The sequence below is a fragment of the Eleutherodactylus coqui genome, chromosome 9 (assembly GCF_035609145.1).
Source record: "Eleutherodactylus coqui strain aEleCoq1 chromosome 9, aEleCoq1.hap1, whole genome shotgun sequence".
Taxonomy (NCBI): domain Eukaryota; kingdom Metazoa; phylum Chordata; class Amphibia; order Anura; family Eleutherodactylidae; genus Eleutherodactylus; species Eleutherodactylus coqui.
Genome location: NC_089845.1, coordinates 6,686,427 through 6,701,443, shown reverse-complemented (window position 1 = coordinate 6,701,443; position 15,017 = coordinate 6,686,427). Strand labels below are relative to the sequence as shown.

The 15,017-nt window shown below is 43.7% G+C and overlaps 1 protein-coding gene across 1 annotated transcript in view; it reads right to left on the bottom strand.

Annotated features, from left to right (window-relative positions):
• The window catches only part of ADAMTS16 (ADAM metallopeptidase with thrombospondin type 1 motif 16), a 298,537-nt gene that overhangs the window by 107,131 nt on the left and 176,389 nt on the right, over nt 1–15,017 (bottom strand). The window contains exons 12-14 of the mRNA XM_066579089.1: nt 8,528–8,676; nt 7,398–7,570; nt 323–453 (exon numbers count right to left, since the gene is read on the bottom strand). Of these exons, the coding sequence (XP_066435186.1) occupies nt 323–453; nt 7,398–7,570; nt 8,528–8,676 (453 nt within the window). The remainder of the gene's footprint in view (nt 1–322; nt 454–7,397; nt 7,571–8,527; nt 8,677–15,017) is intronic.

The following is a 15,017-nucleotide window of genomic DNA, read 5'->3' as shown; positions in this document are numbered from 1 at the left end:
GCAGGACGTTGTCTTTGTTGGGCTAAATTTTGCTATATGTATATATTTTTTAAACAATCACATTTGTCGCACTTTCCATGGCGCTCTAGTGGGCAGTCTTCCCGGTCGTACCGCTGGAACTAAGTGATCTCAGAGCTCGTCCCCTTCCTACAATATTTGTCATCCTTTACTCTGCCCCACAGTTTCGGAGTTTGATCAGAGACTTCACATAGGAAAGGCTAAAGAGAAGAGCCGGTGGAGGGCTTGTACCGTGACTACATCTGTGGAGTGATGGCCTGATAAACGCCACAACAAGCACATTGTATCGTTAGTCCCCTCTTACCTCACAAATCCCATCGATGCAGATATTATTGTTGTGCTCGGAGCAGCGAGTTCCATCTTTTACTTTGTTTGATAAGGAAAAAAAGAAATCAAATCCGTCTGCGATGCAATACAGTTTACAGTAATCTTGTTCTGCAATAAAAACATATACGGTATAGTGATCTATAAGGGGCACAGACCCCCGTGTGCGTCTCGTCGCGCTCGCGGACTCTTCATGAATCAGGATAGTCTTCATGGGAGCGCGCTGGATTACCCGCTCATTCTATATTGGCACCACAGACTACAATCCGACCACATTACAGTATCGGCATTCTGAACATTTCAGCGGGTTCTTCAGTAGCATTCGGGAGGTTCTATCTGTCGGCTGCGACTAACATCCCTAATGCTTAAGATCCACGAGCTGTGATGCTAGTTGTACTGTAACGTGCTTCGCCAACCGAGGATACTTTATATTTAGTGCCGGATTACCTCCTTTACGTTTTGATAACGGCGTCTATGTAGTAAGGACAGTTGTATGAATTCAGATTACTAAATGACGACACTAGTTTGGTAATATGGCCAATGTTAGAATATATATGGTTGCTCTTTTACAAAAAAATTCAAGTGTGTTTTAGGACGTTGTCTTTGTTGGGCTAAATTTTGCTATATGTATATATTTTTTAAACCATCACTTTTGCCGGCAAAAGTGATGGTTTAAAAAATATATACATATAGCAAAATTTAGCCCAACAAGACACTATCAAGAGCGGTGTAGTACCATTGGATTGGCGCATTGCCAACGTGGTTCCAATTTACAAAAAAGGGAGCAAAAGTGAGCCTGGTAACTACATGCCAGTAAGTCTCACTTCAGTAACGGGAAAAATTTTCGAGGGGATTCTGAGAGACGCCATCGATGAGCACCTCAAGGAGAACAAGGGAATAACTCCTCACCAGCATGGATTCATGAAGGGTCGCTCATGTCAGACAAATCTGATCAGTTTCTGCGATGAAGTAAGCTCTAAGCTGGACCTGGGAGAATCTATTGATCTTGTATATCTGGACTTCTCTAAAGCCTTTGACACCGTGCCACATAATAGGCTAATATACAAAATGAGGCAGCTCGGACTGGGCGAAAACGTGTGTAAGTGGGTAAAAAACTGGCTCAATGATAGAAAGCAGAGGGTGGTAATAAAGGGTTCGTACTCTGATTGGACCACAGTCGCTAGCGGGGTGCCACAGGGTTCAGTATTAGGCCCCACTCTGTTCAACATATTTATCAATGACCTGATAGAGGGGCTGCACAGCAAAATATCTATATTTACAGATGACACAAAATTATACAATATAATTAATGCAACGGAGGACAATGTGCGGCTACAAACGGACCTGGATAAGCCGGGGGCTTGGGGAGAAAAATAGTAAATGAAGTTCAATGTTGAAAAATGTAAGACTATGCACATGGGCAGGAGAAATGGATGTCACCAATATTCACTTAATGGGGTACCACTAGGGAAAAGTGATATGGAAAAGGATCTGGGGGTATTAGTGGATAATAGACTAAACTGGAGTAACCAATGCCAGTCAGCCGCTGCAAAGGCAAATAAAGTCTTGGGGTGCATTAAAAGAGGTATAGGGGCGAAGGATGAGAACATTATCCTTCCATTATATAAGGCACTTGTCAGGCCTCACATGGAATACTGTGTACAGTTCTGGACACCGGTGCTCAGGAAAGATGTCACAGTGCTTGAGGGGATTCAAAGAAGGGCAACTAAACTAATACATGGAATTACGGGACTGGAATACCCAGAGAGGCTACCAAAATTGGGATTATTTACTCTAGAAAAAAGACGGCTAAGGGGTGATCAAATAACCATGTATAAGTACATGAGGGGACAATACAAGGATCTATCCCAAGATCTGTTTACACCCAGGACCACGATGGTAACAAGAGGACATCCGCTACGATTAGAGGAAAGTAGGTTTCATCACCAACATAGAAGGGGATTCTTTACTGTAAGAGCAGTTAGACTGTGGATCTCTCTGCCGGAAGAAGTGGTGATGGCAAAATCCATAGAGGAGTTTAAAAGGGGACTTGATGTCTTTCTGGAGAGGAAGGATATTATAGGATATAAATCTTAGGTTAATTGTCAATCCTGGTATACAGGCAGGTAGGAACTATTAGGGGTTGATCCAGGGATTAGTCTGATTGCCATTAGGGAGTCGGGAAGGAATTCTTTCCCCAAAAGGGCTGATTGGCTTCTGCTCTTGGGGTTTTTTGCCTTCCTCTGGATCAACACAGGAGGATAGACAGGCTGGACTAGATGGACATTGCCTTCATTCAGCCTTACATACTATGTATGTTATTCCACCAGTTGGGGCCGGGAGTATACAGAAGGACGGGATAATAAATGTCATATGAGTTATGTAATGTATCTGCCTCTTTGGCACAATCTATGAGCTGTATGAGATGCCGAGAACATCTGGCAAGGAACCCCAATGCGACGAACCTTTCAGCTGTAGCCAAGCATTTCATCCACCGTCATAATGCTGATGCATCTGCTTTTGCTTTCCAGGAATAGAGAAGGTTAATCGACCACGGAGGGGCGGCAACCACAAACCCAATAGAGAAGCAAAGTGGATCTTTCTACTGCATACGAGAACTCCACGTGGGCTGAATATACTGCAGGATTTGTTGGATTGTTCTCATTAATTACATTTCTGAGTGATAAGAAAGTTAAATTGTCACAATTATACTATATCGATAAGAGATCACCTGTGATTGGTTGATTTTATCACGTGACCTTGGAGTGGGAAATATTTAAATCATGTAGTTGTATATGGTCTTCTGCTGTGGAGAAAGATTTTTTTTCCGAAATGTGTAGTTTACCCGTATCCTGTCTTTTTATCGCATTTATATCACGCTAATGGCAGTCCTGGATCTGTATGCACTAATACGCTTGGACTGCCGTCAGTGCTCACCTGAGGCTGTGGGGGGTGGGGGGGGGGGGGGTTGTGCTGGTGAGCGGTTCAGTGTTTGAATTTTTTAAATCTTAGAATATAGTAAAAAGTTGACGTGTCTTTGCCCAAATACCATGGGACTGCAGCAGCTACCGTAGACCAATAAACTATTCGGATACGACCATCTTGTTAGCGTTATGGCCTGGTTATGGCTCCAGTTCTTTTGGTACATCTTCACTGTGCTGCAATGTTGCTTTCTCATATTTTTATTGCTTTATTATGATCCAGTATAAATACTGTGCCCCTGTTAGGGGAGCACGGACCAGAGCTAAACTGCAATTTAAAGTCTACATTAACCCTTTTGCTGTCAGGGGTTTATAGACATTTTGCACTTCCAGTTGACATGTGGAGCTAAATCCTAAATTATAAAATAAAAAAATCAAACTAAGCTCCAAATCCATACATTTATTAAAACGTAGATACATTGCTCTTCCTTTAAAAACAAGATTCTTATAGCTAAAACAAGACAACTGTCAAAGCTCTATCTGCAATACATCTTGAGATATAGATGTTCAAAGCAAGGGCGGAACCTATATATACTTGCCTACTGAAGTGCCTCTCTTCAAGGAAGTAAGAGGTATAGGAAAAGGTTAAGTTCATCATTAAATTATCATCATCTGGATACACTCATAGATGACAAATAAAAAGACTCCAGTACTGTATTACATATAGAACATGTGTCAGGGCTTGAACCAGGAACCTCTGGTACTGCATGCACTGACCCTTTTTATTGAGTAATGTGGCTTGTGAACACTTTCCCTGCATATGTCTTAGCCTTGTTCTCTGATCCCAGTTATCTAGCTGCTGACTCTTGTTCCTGACCCCGCCTCTTACTTTGATTGCATCTCCAATAAAAGCCTGGCTTTGCCACTCCCTCAATGCGTGATTATTGTATTCCACCACCTTAATCAAGCTCCTGTTTCTCCTGCTCCTCTATTGCATACTGATACCAGCTATTGACCCTTGGCTTCCATTGACTAAGCTTCCATCTCATTCCATTTGTATTGCATACCGTGACTTCCCAATAACGACTCCCGGCTATTCTAAATACACTCCAGCAACCGGCTTGGCTACTACACCTTTGGCCCCAATCTAGCATTGGTAAGGCACGACAAGATAATTATGCCCCCTAAAATGGAGTCTGTACTAGCCACGCTCAGGAAACAGGTCACAGAGCTCCAAGAGTTGTGTGCCTCCTACCAGGAAAGGGTTGCTGCTATGCAACGTGAGATTGAGGAGTTACAGAGGCAACTCTTGGACATGCGCAATTCAGGGCCAAACATCCACAAGCCATTGCCACCAAAATTTGCTGGAGATCGTCGCCAATACTAAGGGTTCCTAAATCAATGCCGGATATATTTCTAGCTGCAACTCACCTCGTTCACCAGTGACAGTAAGAAGGTGTTTTTCATCCTCACTGATAAGGTGCTCGCATGGGCCTTGCCGTACGTAGAGACTAACAGTAATTTGCTTGATAGCCTTCACGACCACAATGGGTCAAATTTATAATGATCTGAACCGCTGTGCCACGGCTGAAGGGAGGTTACACAACCTATAACAGGGGCGACGTTCCGTTGCAGAGTATACAGTAGAATTTCGTTGCTAGACGATTGATACCATGTGGAATTCAGCTGCACAACAGAGCTAATTTTGTCACGGATTATCAGAGTGGGTAACGGATGAACTTGCCAGAGTGGAGACTCCTGACAAGCTGGAAGACTTCATTCAACTGTGCATCCAGATTGACCAGAGACTTTCCAAAGGACGAAAAGAGAGACTGTGGGGTTGGGGCATTAGCACCCCTTATTCCTTCAGCCAATCCACATTGAATCCTCCAGCGAGGACTGAAGCCACAGCAGAACCGATGCAAGTCGATGTCATCAGCAAACCCCTTTCCACCGCTGAAAAGGAAAGATGCCATGTTGATAATCTGTGCATTTATTGTGGAGACTCGGGACATTATGCTTAAACTGTCCAAACAAGTTTCAAAGGTTTCTCGCCCTAGCCAATGTTAAGGCTACAACCAATTTTGCCATCATGGAAGAAGGGGATGTCACCAAACACACCTTTGCACTGGTAATTCAAGACCGTGTGAAGATGCTTTCCCTCTCCATAATTTTGATCTCCCAATACAGATCCTCACAGGAGGTCAGGTGATGCAGTGTTCAGCGATGCTGAATTTGGGAGCAGGAGGAAAATTTCCCTCTATCAATTTATTTTTTCCCTCTATCAATTTATATTTGCGAGACAAGCACAATGAGCTTTGTTCTTCTCCAGGTTTAATTTCATTGTGTCCTATTTCCCTGGTTCCCGAAATGGCAAGGCAGATGCATTGTCCAGGATATGTGCAGAGTTTGAAGAGAAGGCAAATACAGACGACACAATTCTGTCCCCCAAACATTTTTGGGGCATTTTACACTCTGAAGACCTTCTAACAAAGCTTAAGAAAAGATCCAAAAAAGCCCCGTTCTTGAGTCACCCTTCTAAGGATGTGAAGCTTTTCTTTACAGAAGGGCTTTGAAGCCGAGAACACCAACTGTATGTTCCTGAGGCTGGTCGACTCGGTCCTTAAATTAGTCCACAATTCCAAGGTGTCCGGTCACCTGGGCGTCACAAAGACTTCAGAACTTCTACCTTGTTCCTTCTTGTGGCCTGACTGCAGGAGGGATGTGAAGAAGTATGTCATCTCTTGTGAGATATGTGCTTGGAACAAGACGCCATGAGCTCGCCCTCTGGGGTTACTACAGCCCCTTCAAGTCCCATCCAGACCCTGGAGTCTATATCCATGGATTTTATAGTGGATTTGCCCCTCTCAAAATGCTTGTCTACTGTCCTTGTGGTCGTGGATCGACTTAAGAAGATGGTCCACTTCATCCCCATAGAGAAGATTCCCATTCGCACACCACGGAGTTGATGATTCGGGAAGTTTTCAGATTACACAGAATTCCAGATGATGTGGTCTCTGACAGAGGGGTCCAGTTCACCTCAAAGTTCTGGAGACATTTCTGCACGGCTCTGGGAATTACTGTAAATCTCTCCTCTGCCTTTCATCCGCACTCTAATGGCCAGATGGAAAGAACCAAATCAAAGACTCCAATCAAAGCACTATCTCTCCACTGCTTTATCTCCCATCTACAGGATGACTGGGTGGATTATTTGTCAATAGCAGAGGTCACCTACAACAATGCTCAGCACAGTTCATCCACCCAGAGCCCGTTCTATTACAACAACGGTACATATCCTGTCTTTATTCCTGGCCTTTCTATCAACACTCCTGGCCGGGAATTCAAAAATCCCTGCCTCCTGGAAGTGCTGGCTTTGATTGGCTGATGCTTAGCCAATCACAGCCAGTGCTCGATGAATGGCTGTGATTATACCAGCAAAGAGATATTGCTGTGATTTTCTTGCAGCAATGCGTGTCGCCCGTGTGAAGGAGGCCTGAAGGCTATAAAGCTATAGGTGTCACATTGCATTCCTGTTTGGCAATGCGTGTCGCCCGTGTGAAGGAGGCCTGAAGGCTATAAAGCTATAGGTGTCACATTGCATTCCTGTTTGGCAATGTGTGTCGCCCGTGTGAAGGAGGCCTGAAGGCTATAAAGCTATAGGTGTCACATTGCATTCCTGTTTGGCAATGCGTGTCGCCCGTGTGAAGGAGGCCTGAAGGCTATAAAGCTGTAGGTGTCACATTGCATTCCTGTTTGGCAATGCGTGTCGCCCGTGTGAAGGAGGCCTGAAGGCTATAAAGCTATAGGTGTCACATTGCATTCCTGTTTGGCAATGCGTGTCGCCCGTGTGAAGGAGGCCTGAAGGCTATAAAGCTATAGGTGTCACATTGCATTCCTGTTTGGCAATGTGTGTCGCCCGTGTGAAGGAGGCCTGGAAGCTATAAAGCTATAGGTGTCACATTGCATTCCTGTTTGGCAATGTGTGTCGCCCGTGTGAAGGAGGCCTGGAAGCTATAAAGCTATAGGTGACACATTACATTCCTGTTTTGTACAATTGCACAATATTTTAAATCAGAAAAAAGGCCACAAATGATTGTTCCAAAGAAATAAACACATGCCATATTCCCAGCATACCTTCCACATGGGTGTAGGGCTTCCACTTGTAGTACCAACCTCTGAAAGGTTTGCTGTTATACTCCGCACACTGCTGCGCTCTATAGTCAATGCCGCTCTTGGGACACCTCTGATTATTACAAAGTTTAAACGATCGGGAAGAACCTTCACAGAACTTTCCACCATGAAAAGGTCTACACCAAAAAATAAAAAAAAGTATCATGGGTTGTGGAACGAGCATTCGACATGGTGCTTTAAAATGTCCAGTGAAACCCTGTGCATGTAAATAACTCATTGACAAAAGGGGTCAGCGGAGGACGTTAAGAATCATTCTGACAAACATGCGGTGCCCAGTCGAGCAGAGTGCCGCTGAATACAATCCCAACTAATGTATCTGAATGCACAACTTATCCTTCCTTAGCATAGAAGAGCTATAACAGCAGGCCACCAGTTTGAGTGCCATTGCCGTCTAAGAGTATGTTCACATGAGGATTTGACAAATTTCATCCACATGGTGCGGACAAAGTCTGTGCGAAATTTGCATTGCAAATTTGAAATCTGCAGCAGATCTTCAGCACATTTCATGGTAAAATCCAAACTATTGGGTACGGATTCTGTTGCTGCATATTTAAATCCACGGAAAATTCACAGCACATACTACCCATGTGATAATACCCCAAGAATAATAGAAAGGCAAGACTCAGGTTCAGCGAGCAGTCGAGTAAATCCTGTCTGGTCAGATGAATCCAGATCTCTGTTGCACTAAGCTCGGAAACCGGAAGACTAAAATTAAATTTGATTTCCCTGGATAGCAGACAACCATCAGACTGGCATCAGACTGGCATCAGACTGGCATCAGACAACCAACAGACTGGCATCGATTGTATGAAATTGTTACAAAAATGTGTAATCAAAAAATAAATAACCCAAAAAGCTCATAAGAAACACATGAATTTCATGGCATGTTTTTAGAAAAGGCCCCCAAAAAATGCAATGGAAAAATATGTCCGTCCGCTCCGATTCAACGGATTTATGAATTGAATATTAACAATATCTCTTTCTTTATCTTAACAAGAACGTCACAACTATAATCTAATAAATTTGTCAAAGTAAGCCATTAAGGAAGTAAAAAACAAAAATTAAATAAGTACCGGGGGTTATTACACTGGCGTTCTTTATAGGAGACACCTCCACCACATGTTCGGGAGCATGGTGACCAATTTGACCAGTCAGACCATTGACCATTTGTCGGCTTGGGTCCTTCCTCTCCATGTTTCACACACTGACCTCTTCGGCACCACTACAAGACACAGACATATGGAACATCATCATCATCATTTCCACACAGCACCTTTGTGTCCACACACTCCGGTGAGTTTACACATAGAGTTCACAGTGCGGAAAAGGTGTGACCATGGCATGACCAAAAACTGTGCCCACGGGAGCTTCTATTGCAAATTGGCATAATTTTTTAAATTGACTTTTAATAGTGTTTACCTGCAAAATTTGGCAGCAATTAACAATTAATTTGAAACGCACGCTAATTTTCAGGATCACCGCCTGTCAGTATGGCTTTTAGCTACACCGCTGGGGCATCAGTAGAGCTGTGGCTTCTATGTGTGAGCTCCTTCTAAGGCCTCATGTCCATGGGAAAAAGCAGGCCCACCCGGATTTTGGCTGTGGATTTCTGCTGCGGAGGCACTATGATTGTCTTTTTTTTTCTTCATGCGGGAGATGGATTGAAATATGAGCTCTATGAGCTCCTGCCCTTAAATACAGCATGTCGCGTTTTTTTTCACGCGTGTGAAATCCTCAAATGACTTAAAATACCACCCGCGGCTATTTAACTGCGGATGGTCAATGCTTTCCTATGGGATGCGGATTTGCGTTTTTTTATCACACATGGATTTGCTAAATATAGTTTCCCTGTGGACCTAAGGGTATGTCCACACAGAGCAATGGACATTCCACAGTAGATCCACAGTGTAAAATCTGCATAAAGAAATCACCCCCTTATATGGAAACAAGACTCGTGTAGCGCAGTGTGTTAGGGCAGCAGAAATGCTCTCGACCTGAAGGTTATGGGTTCAATCCCCGCTTGGTTCAGGTAGCCAAGGTAACTCAAGGTCAGCCTTCCATCCTTCTGAGGCAAATCCCCCCACAAAAACAGTCTGCCAAGAAAACTTCATGATGATGTGATGTCACCCGAGGAGTCAGTCATGACTCGGTGCTTGCACCAGGGGACTTTACCTTTTACCTATTTGGAAAATACAGTGTGCCACTGGGTATTACTTTTTTGGCCTTTTTCCTATACTCTTCACTATAGAACTTGAAAAGCTCCATCATTAAAATGTTTAAAATGCTACATAATAAATGAATGACATGAATGTATGAAAAGTGCAGAAAAAATAGTGAGTGCAAAGGAAACAGAGTATGTTTACACATCGTGGAATTATTGACGACCCCCATCCCCTCCACCCCCCAAAATAATAGTGCGATTGGATTTTTCTCCATTTCACTGCACTTAGAAGTTTTTTTCAGTACATTATTTGGTGCATTATTTGGTACCACTGACAATATTACACATCCCTCAGACAGCTATGGTGACGGTGTTGGAGTACTTCTATAAATTTAGAATGGGCAATAAAGCTACCAGAATCTGAGTTTTCTCATGTCTCCAAATGAATTAACGATGATCTTCGAAGAGACATCAACTGTGTGAAGACCCCACTGTGCTCTTTCTGACAATTCCAGCCCATTGACTGGTCTCGTATTTTAGAATTGCACGGTCAATTCTGCTGATTGCTATTAAAATGCAGAAACTTGCCATCAGACACAGCAAAAACTCTTAGAATGTAGTAGATAAAATGAGTTTTCTCGGCATTATAGTGGTTTACGGAATATTGTATATCAGCAAGGTGGTCTTATAAAGATAATGAACCAGCAAAAGTTAGTGGATGATATCAGGTCTCAAGCCTGAAAAACTGTGAATACAGCTGTGAGCCATAATACAGGCTATACCTCAAGATGAGTACAAGACAAGTAATGCAAGGTATTCTCAAAGCCAAATTGGTATTAGATTTGTGGTGTCCCGGAGTTAGGGTACCTCTAGGTTAGTGTTTGTCTACCCCAGGTGGATTGTCTTTGTGGCTTGGTGTGTGTGCTTATGTTAGTCTATGCCTTGTATTCGCGTTGGAGTCACCATTCCTGATGTTGTCGGTGTGTCTGATTCCCTAACCTGCTCTGCATGGTGTGATTGGTCATTACAGAGGTCGGGGGTGGAGTTAGTAGTGTGTAGAGAGGGTAGAGATATAGTCGATTAAGGAGGACGTGTGAGCAGGATGCGGAGGCTATGACACTCCTGCTGGGGGCAGTGCTCCGAGCCTATCTCAACTTCCATGGGATGTATCCCCTCCGGGCACTAGAGCTCAGTGGTCAGATTCTACAGAAGGAATCAGCGGATATGGCTACCCAATCCAGTGCTTAACTACATGATCGAGGGACGGGACTGACTCTGCTAATGCAGGTCAAAGGACAAATCTGGCGTAAGCAACGACTCCGCAAAACTGAACTAGAAAAGCGAGGTAAGGGGCGTAGGAAGTGATGAAAGAATGGCATGTGTTTGCCCTCCATGTCAGGAGTGTTCTCCCAAGAATTCTTCCATCAGATAACTGAGACCAATGACGTCTGTACTTCGGGGGAAGAGTGACTCCTAATTGCCAGTGTGTCAGAGGTTGTGCAGGAGAAAAGTGTGCCAAGAGTGTTGTATCTAAGTTTACTGTTTGCAATATTTTGTTCTTGGAAAATCAAAGTTGGAAATTGTGAGTAAAAGAAAACCGCGTGCCTCCGGTTTACAACTACCTCTTTATTGTGGAAGCTTTTATTTGGCTCTCGTAATTTATCACTCGGAAGAAGCACTGGCGTCACGTGAACAGAAAAGTACCGAAAGTTCGTAGCACAGTTGCTGACTTTATCCCCTGTGTGCATCCGGGCCAGACCGTGTTTTGAATGTATCGGGTGGAGACAATAGAGCCACCATGACCCCCACCATCTTGCAACCCGCTGTCTGACCCCGGCAGCTGCAATTTGCTAAATACAAATTGCAATATTCGACATAAACCTCAACTGTAATAATCGACATAACAAGCAGAGAAGCTGCATTTATGTATATAGAGTGCATTACTTCTGTGCCAATTGTGATCTAATTGCTAAAGTACTTTTGCAGGGTGAGGAGATGGAGTACTACATATGTAAATAATAATTTATGTAATGGAAAGGCTTTATGACTTAGTGCTTCCTTTACTTGTTGCTGCAGAAAGATTTTAGGTACATAAAATGATTTCAAAGCATACAAAGAGCTCTTACTTGTAAAGCACGATTCCTTTTTAATTCCCCTTCCTTTTAAATCCACTTCTGGCTTTGGTTCAAAAATCTGCATGAAAAACTTCCACAAAACTGTAGCTTTAAAAAAAACAAACAAAAAAAAAACAAAACCCAAAACAAACAAACAAACAAACCATGTGTGTGAAGCCTCCCTGAGGCTACCTGAACACAGACATTTTTTTCAAAATTGGGCAAAAAAAAAAAATCAGTCCAAAAATCAGACATACATAGTATCCATTTGTTTCAATGGGTGTGTTCGTAGGGGATTCTTTTTAGTTGGATGAATAGTCCAAGTTAAAAAATTACAGCGTGCCCTATTGTTGTCCGAATCTATGAAAATGGTACATGTCAATGTGTTGTGTCCCGCACATTGGACAGCAAACAGATGGGATGTCCGTGTGCTGTCCAATCTCAGTTGTGCCAGAGGATCTCAGATGCAACTTTTTAAACGTCTGTGTGCATGTACCCTTAGAGCGCCCATAGACATTAGACTAAAGTGGATGGAAATGGACGATTTCAACTAAAACAATCATTCTTTGGGTGGAATTTAAAGGCAAACAATTGGTTTAGCTGAGCAATGACAGACTGTATTCATCTGATAATGGGTTAGTCACTTCAATTTTTGTCCATTAGTCGGACAAAAGATATTTCTTCCATAAATGATCTTTCATTGTGCATTATTGTATCTTGTCACCACCAGAAGAATGGGTGGAGACAAGATACACGCAAACATGCAAACACCCAAATTTGATTGGCTGCACTGGAGAATGGCAGGCCATGATCTCCCCTTTTGCCTTGTTTCACTCACCCCTCCTCGCACACTTAGCTTGGACTTCGCCCCCTTCCCTGGTCCTCTCTGGCATGGCGATCCTGCTGAACCACCGCACTGCTGCTGTGAGTCTTTGCCACTGGCCATGTCATTCTGCTACTGCAGCCACCCCCCCCCCACACACACACACACACACACACCTGTCTGTGCTCACCTGTGCCCTGGCGGCTATGCTCCCTGGGCTACTGTCAGCAGTCTGTTGGCTGTGGCCTGGCGTATCCGCGGACTTGCTGTAAGTCTGTCCCCCGTGCAGTGTCCCATGTAAGCTATGCTCATGGTTGGCCACCGCTGTTCTGGCCCTTGTTGTTCCGCCTTTCCCCGGCTGCTGTTAGTGTGTTCTGCTGATAGTGGGGCCGGTGCTCCAGTTTTGTTCCCATGGCACTCTGTGCTCCTGCTGGCTGGCCCCAGCTTCTGTGGAGATAGGGTGGTATGGTGGAGGTATGCCACAACCCTAGGGGTTGCCATGCCAGAGAGGAGCAGAGAAGGGGACCAAGGCCAAGGCAAGCGTCTGAGGAGGGGTAAGTGAAACGAGGCAGAAGGTGAGATCATGGCCTGCCATTCTCCAGTGTAGCCAATCCCATTGGGGACATTTTTTTGTTGGCATGTATCTTGTCTCCACCCATTCTTGTGGAGGTGACAAGATACAATAATACCCTTTCATTGAAAGCATGTTCTCAGTAAGATCTTTCATCTATTGCCTGGTATCTTCAAACATCTATAGCTAATTTGAACAACTTTGATGGCTAATTTGGACTAATTATGTGTATGGCTGAGTCTGCAAAACCAGATGATTGTTTGTTCAATGGTTGTTCAACCATCAACCTATCTGCTGTGTATGGCCAACCTAAGGCTAGGTCTACATGGAGACTTTGGCCACGACAGGGTTCATGCAACCAAAGATCACTGTGCAGCTCTTTGGACTCACGCTGCCACCAAAATTGATGGAATCCGTGCGAGTTGCAGGTTGGCGCAAATCACGGGGCACAAAAAAAACAACTAAGATGGATTTTTTTGTAACTTGCAAATCATGGTCATGACAATCTGCAACTTGCATTGTGACTTCATTGATTTCAATTGCAGCGCAAGATCACAGACCTACACTGCAATCTTTGGTTGCATGACCTAAGTCATGGCCAAAGTCGCCACATAGCCCTACCCATACTGGGATTTACTAGGTTGTCTGAAATTGCAAAAGAGGGCTTTCTTTTTATTCGGAGATGTTTGTGGGTGTTTCTGATGTTGCAGATCTGCACGGTTCACTTCAACTGGGCTCAATTACAAAACTAGAGAAAGCCAATTGGATAAGATGTTTAATTCTCTAGAAGACCTATTCCAATCTGATTCAAACCTTTGAGGGGACAGTGTGGTGTGTATGTACACATTTAGTAGGCAGCCATACATGGAGTCTATGTACGTGGTGCTCAAGAGCCACTTCTAGCTTTGGCTCAACAAATCTGCATGAAAAACTGCCATAACATGCCACATAACCTGTGGGTACAACCGTTTTCTGGCTGCGTTTTTTTTAAGTCCATTGCTTTTTTTGCTTTTGAAATTCAGCATGCTCTAGATGGGGCATTTATTAAGTATTTTACCATTGACTTCCCTATATGAAATAGAAAATGACTGAACAAAACACAGGTTTATAAAAAAGCAACACAATAAAAGTACCCTAAAGGGAACATGTCATCAGAAAATGAGCCAATGCTTAGATCAAGTTGTTATGCTTTTGCTTAATCATGCCGTTCTTGGTATATTTTTGACACCAATGGATGAGCAAACTGCAAGGTTGGCAGTTTTTGAAACACTGACCCCTGCTGGCCTGACAGTGAGGGCCGCACCTCGTTGAAAGTCACTCACATCACTCGATTTTCTTATTTTAATGGGAATTCACAGATGGAACTGATTCCCGAAAATTTTGCTCCCTTTTCACACTGCAGTCTGAATCACAATCTGATGCATGGTGATTGGTGCTAGACTACTCGGATTTCAAAGACGGTCAACCTTGTGGGACTGCGCTCGGTCCTTAAGGGCTTAAACAAGTCTCAAACATTTCATTCAATGTGAAAAAATGGACCTAGTGTTTAGTACATCAAGGGACCTTTCACACGGGCGGAATGTTACGCATGCAGCACTGCAAGTCACGACAAATCGCACCGCAATCTGCATGGCTCCATGAAGAAAAGGGCTTCAATCAGCCTGCATTCGGCATCAGGATCCCCGCATGCTGATTCTGCCCGTGTGAAATATCATAAAAGAAATCCTTGAAGGAATACAAAGCATTTCTGTTTGTGTGCAGATATCAATCAGACTCGCAGAATGCAGAAACGGCTTTCCTAGAATATCCCGGTTTTCTTGCAATGACTAACTTCTATCCTTAGCGGCCATCATGATGATAATTAATGCAGGAAGGAAGAAGGAAAGGAGCAGCT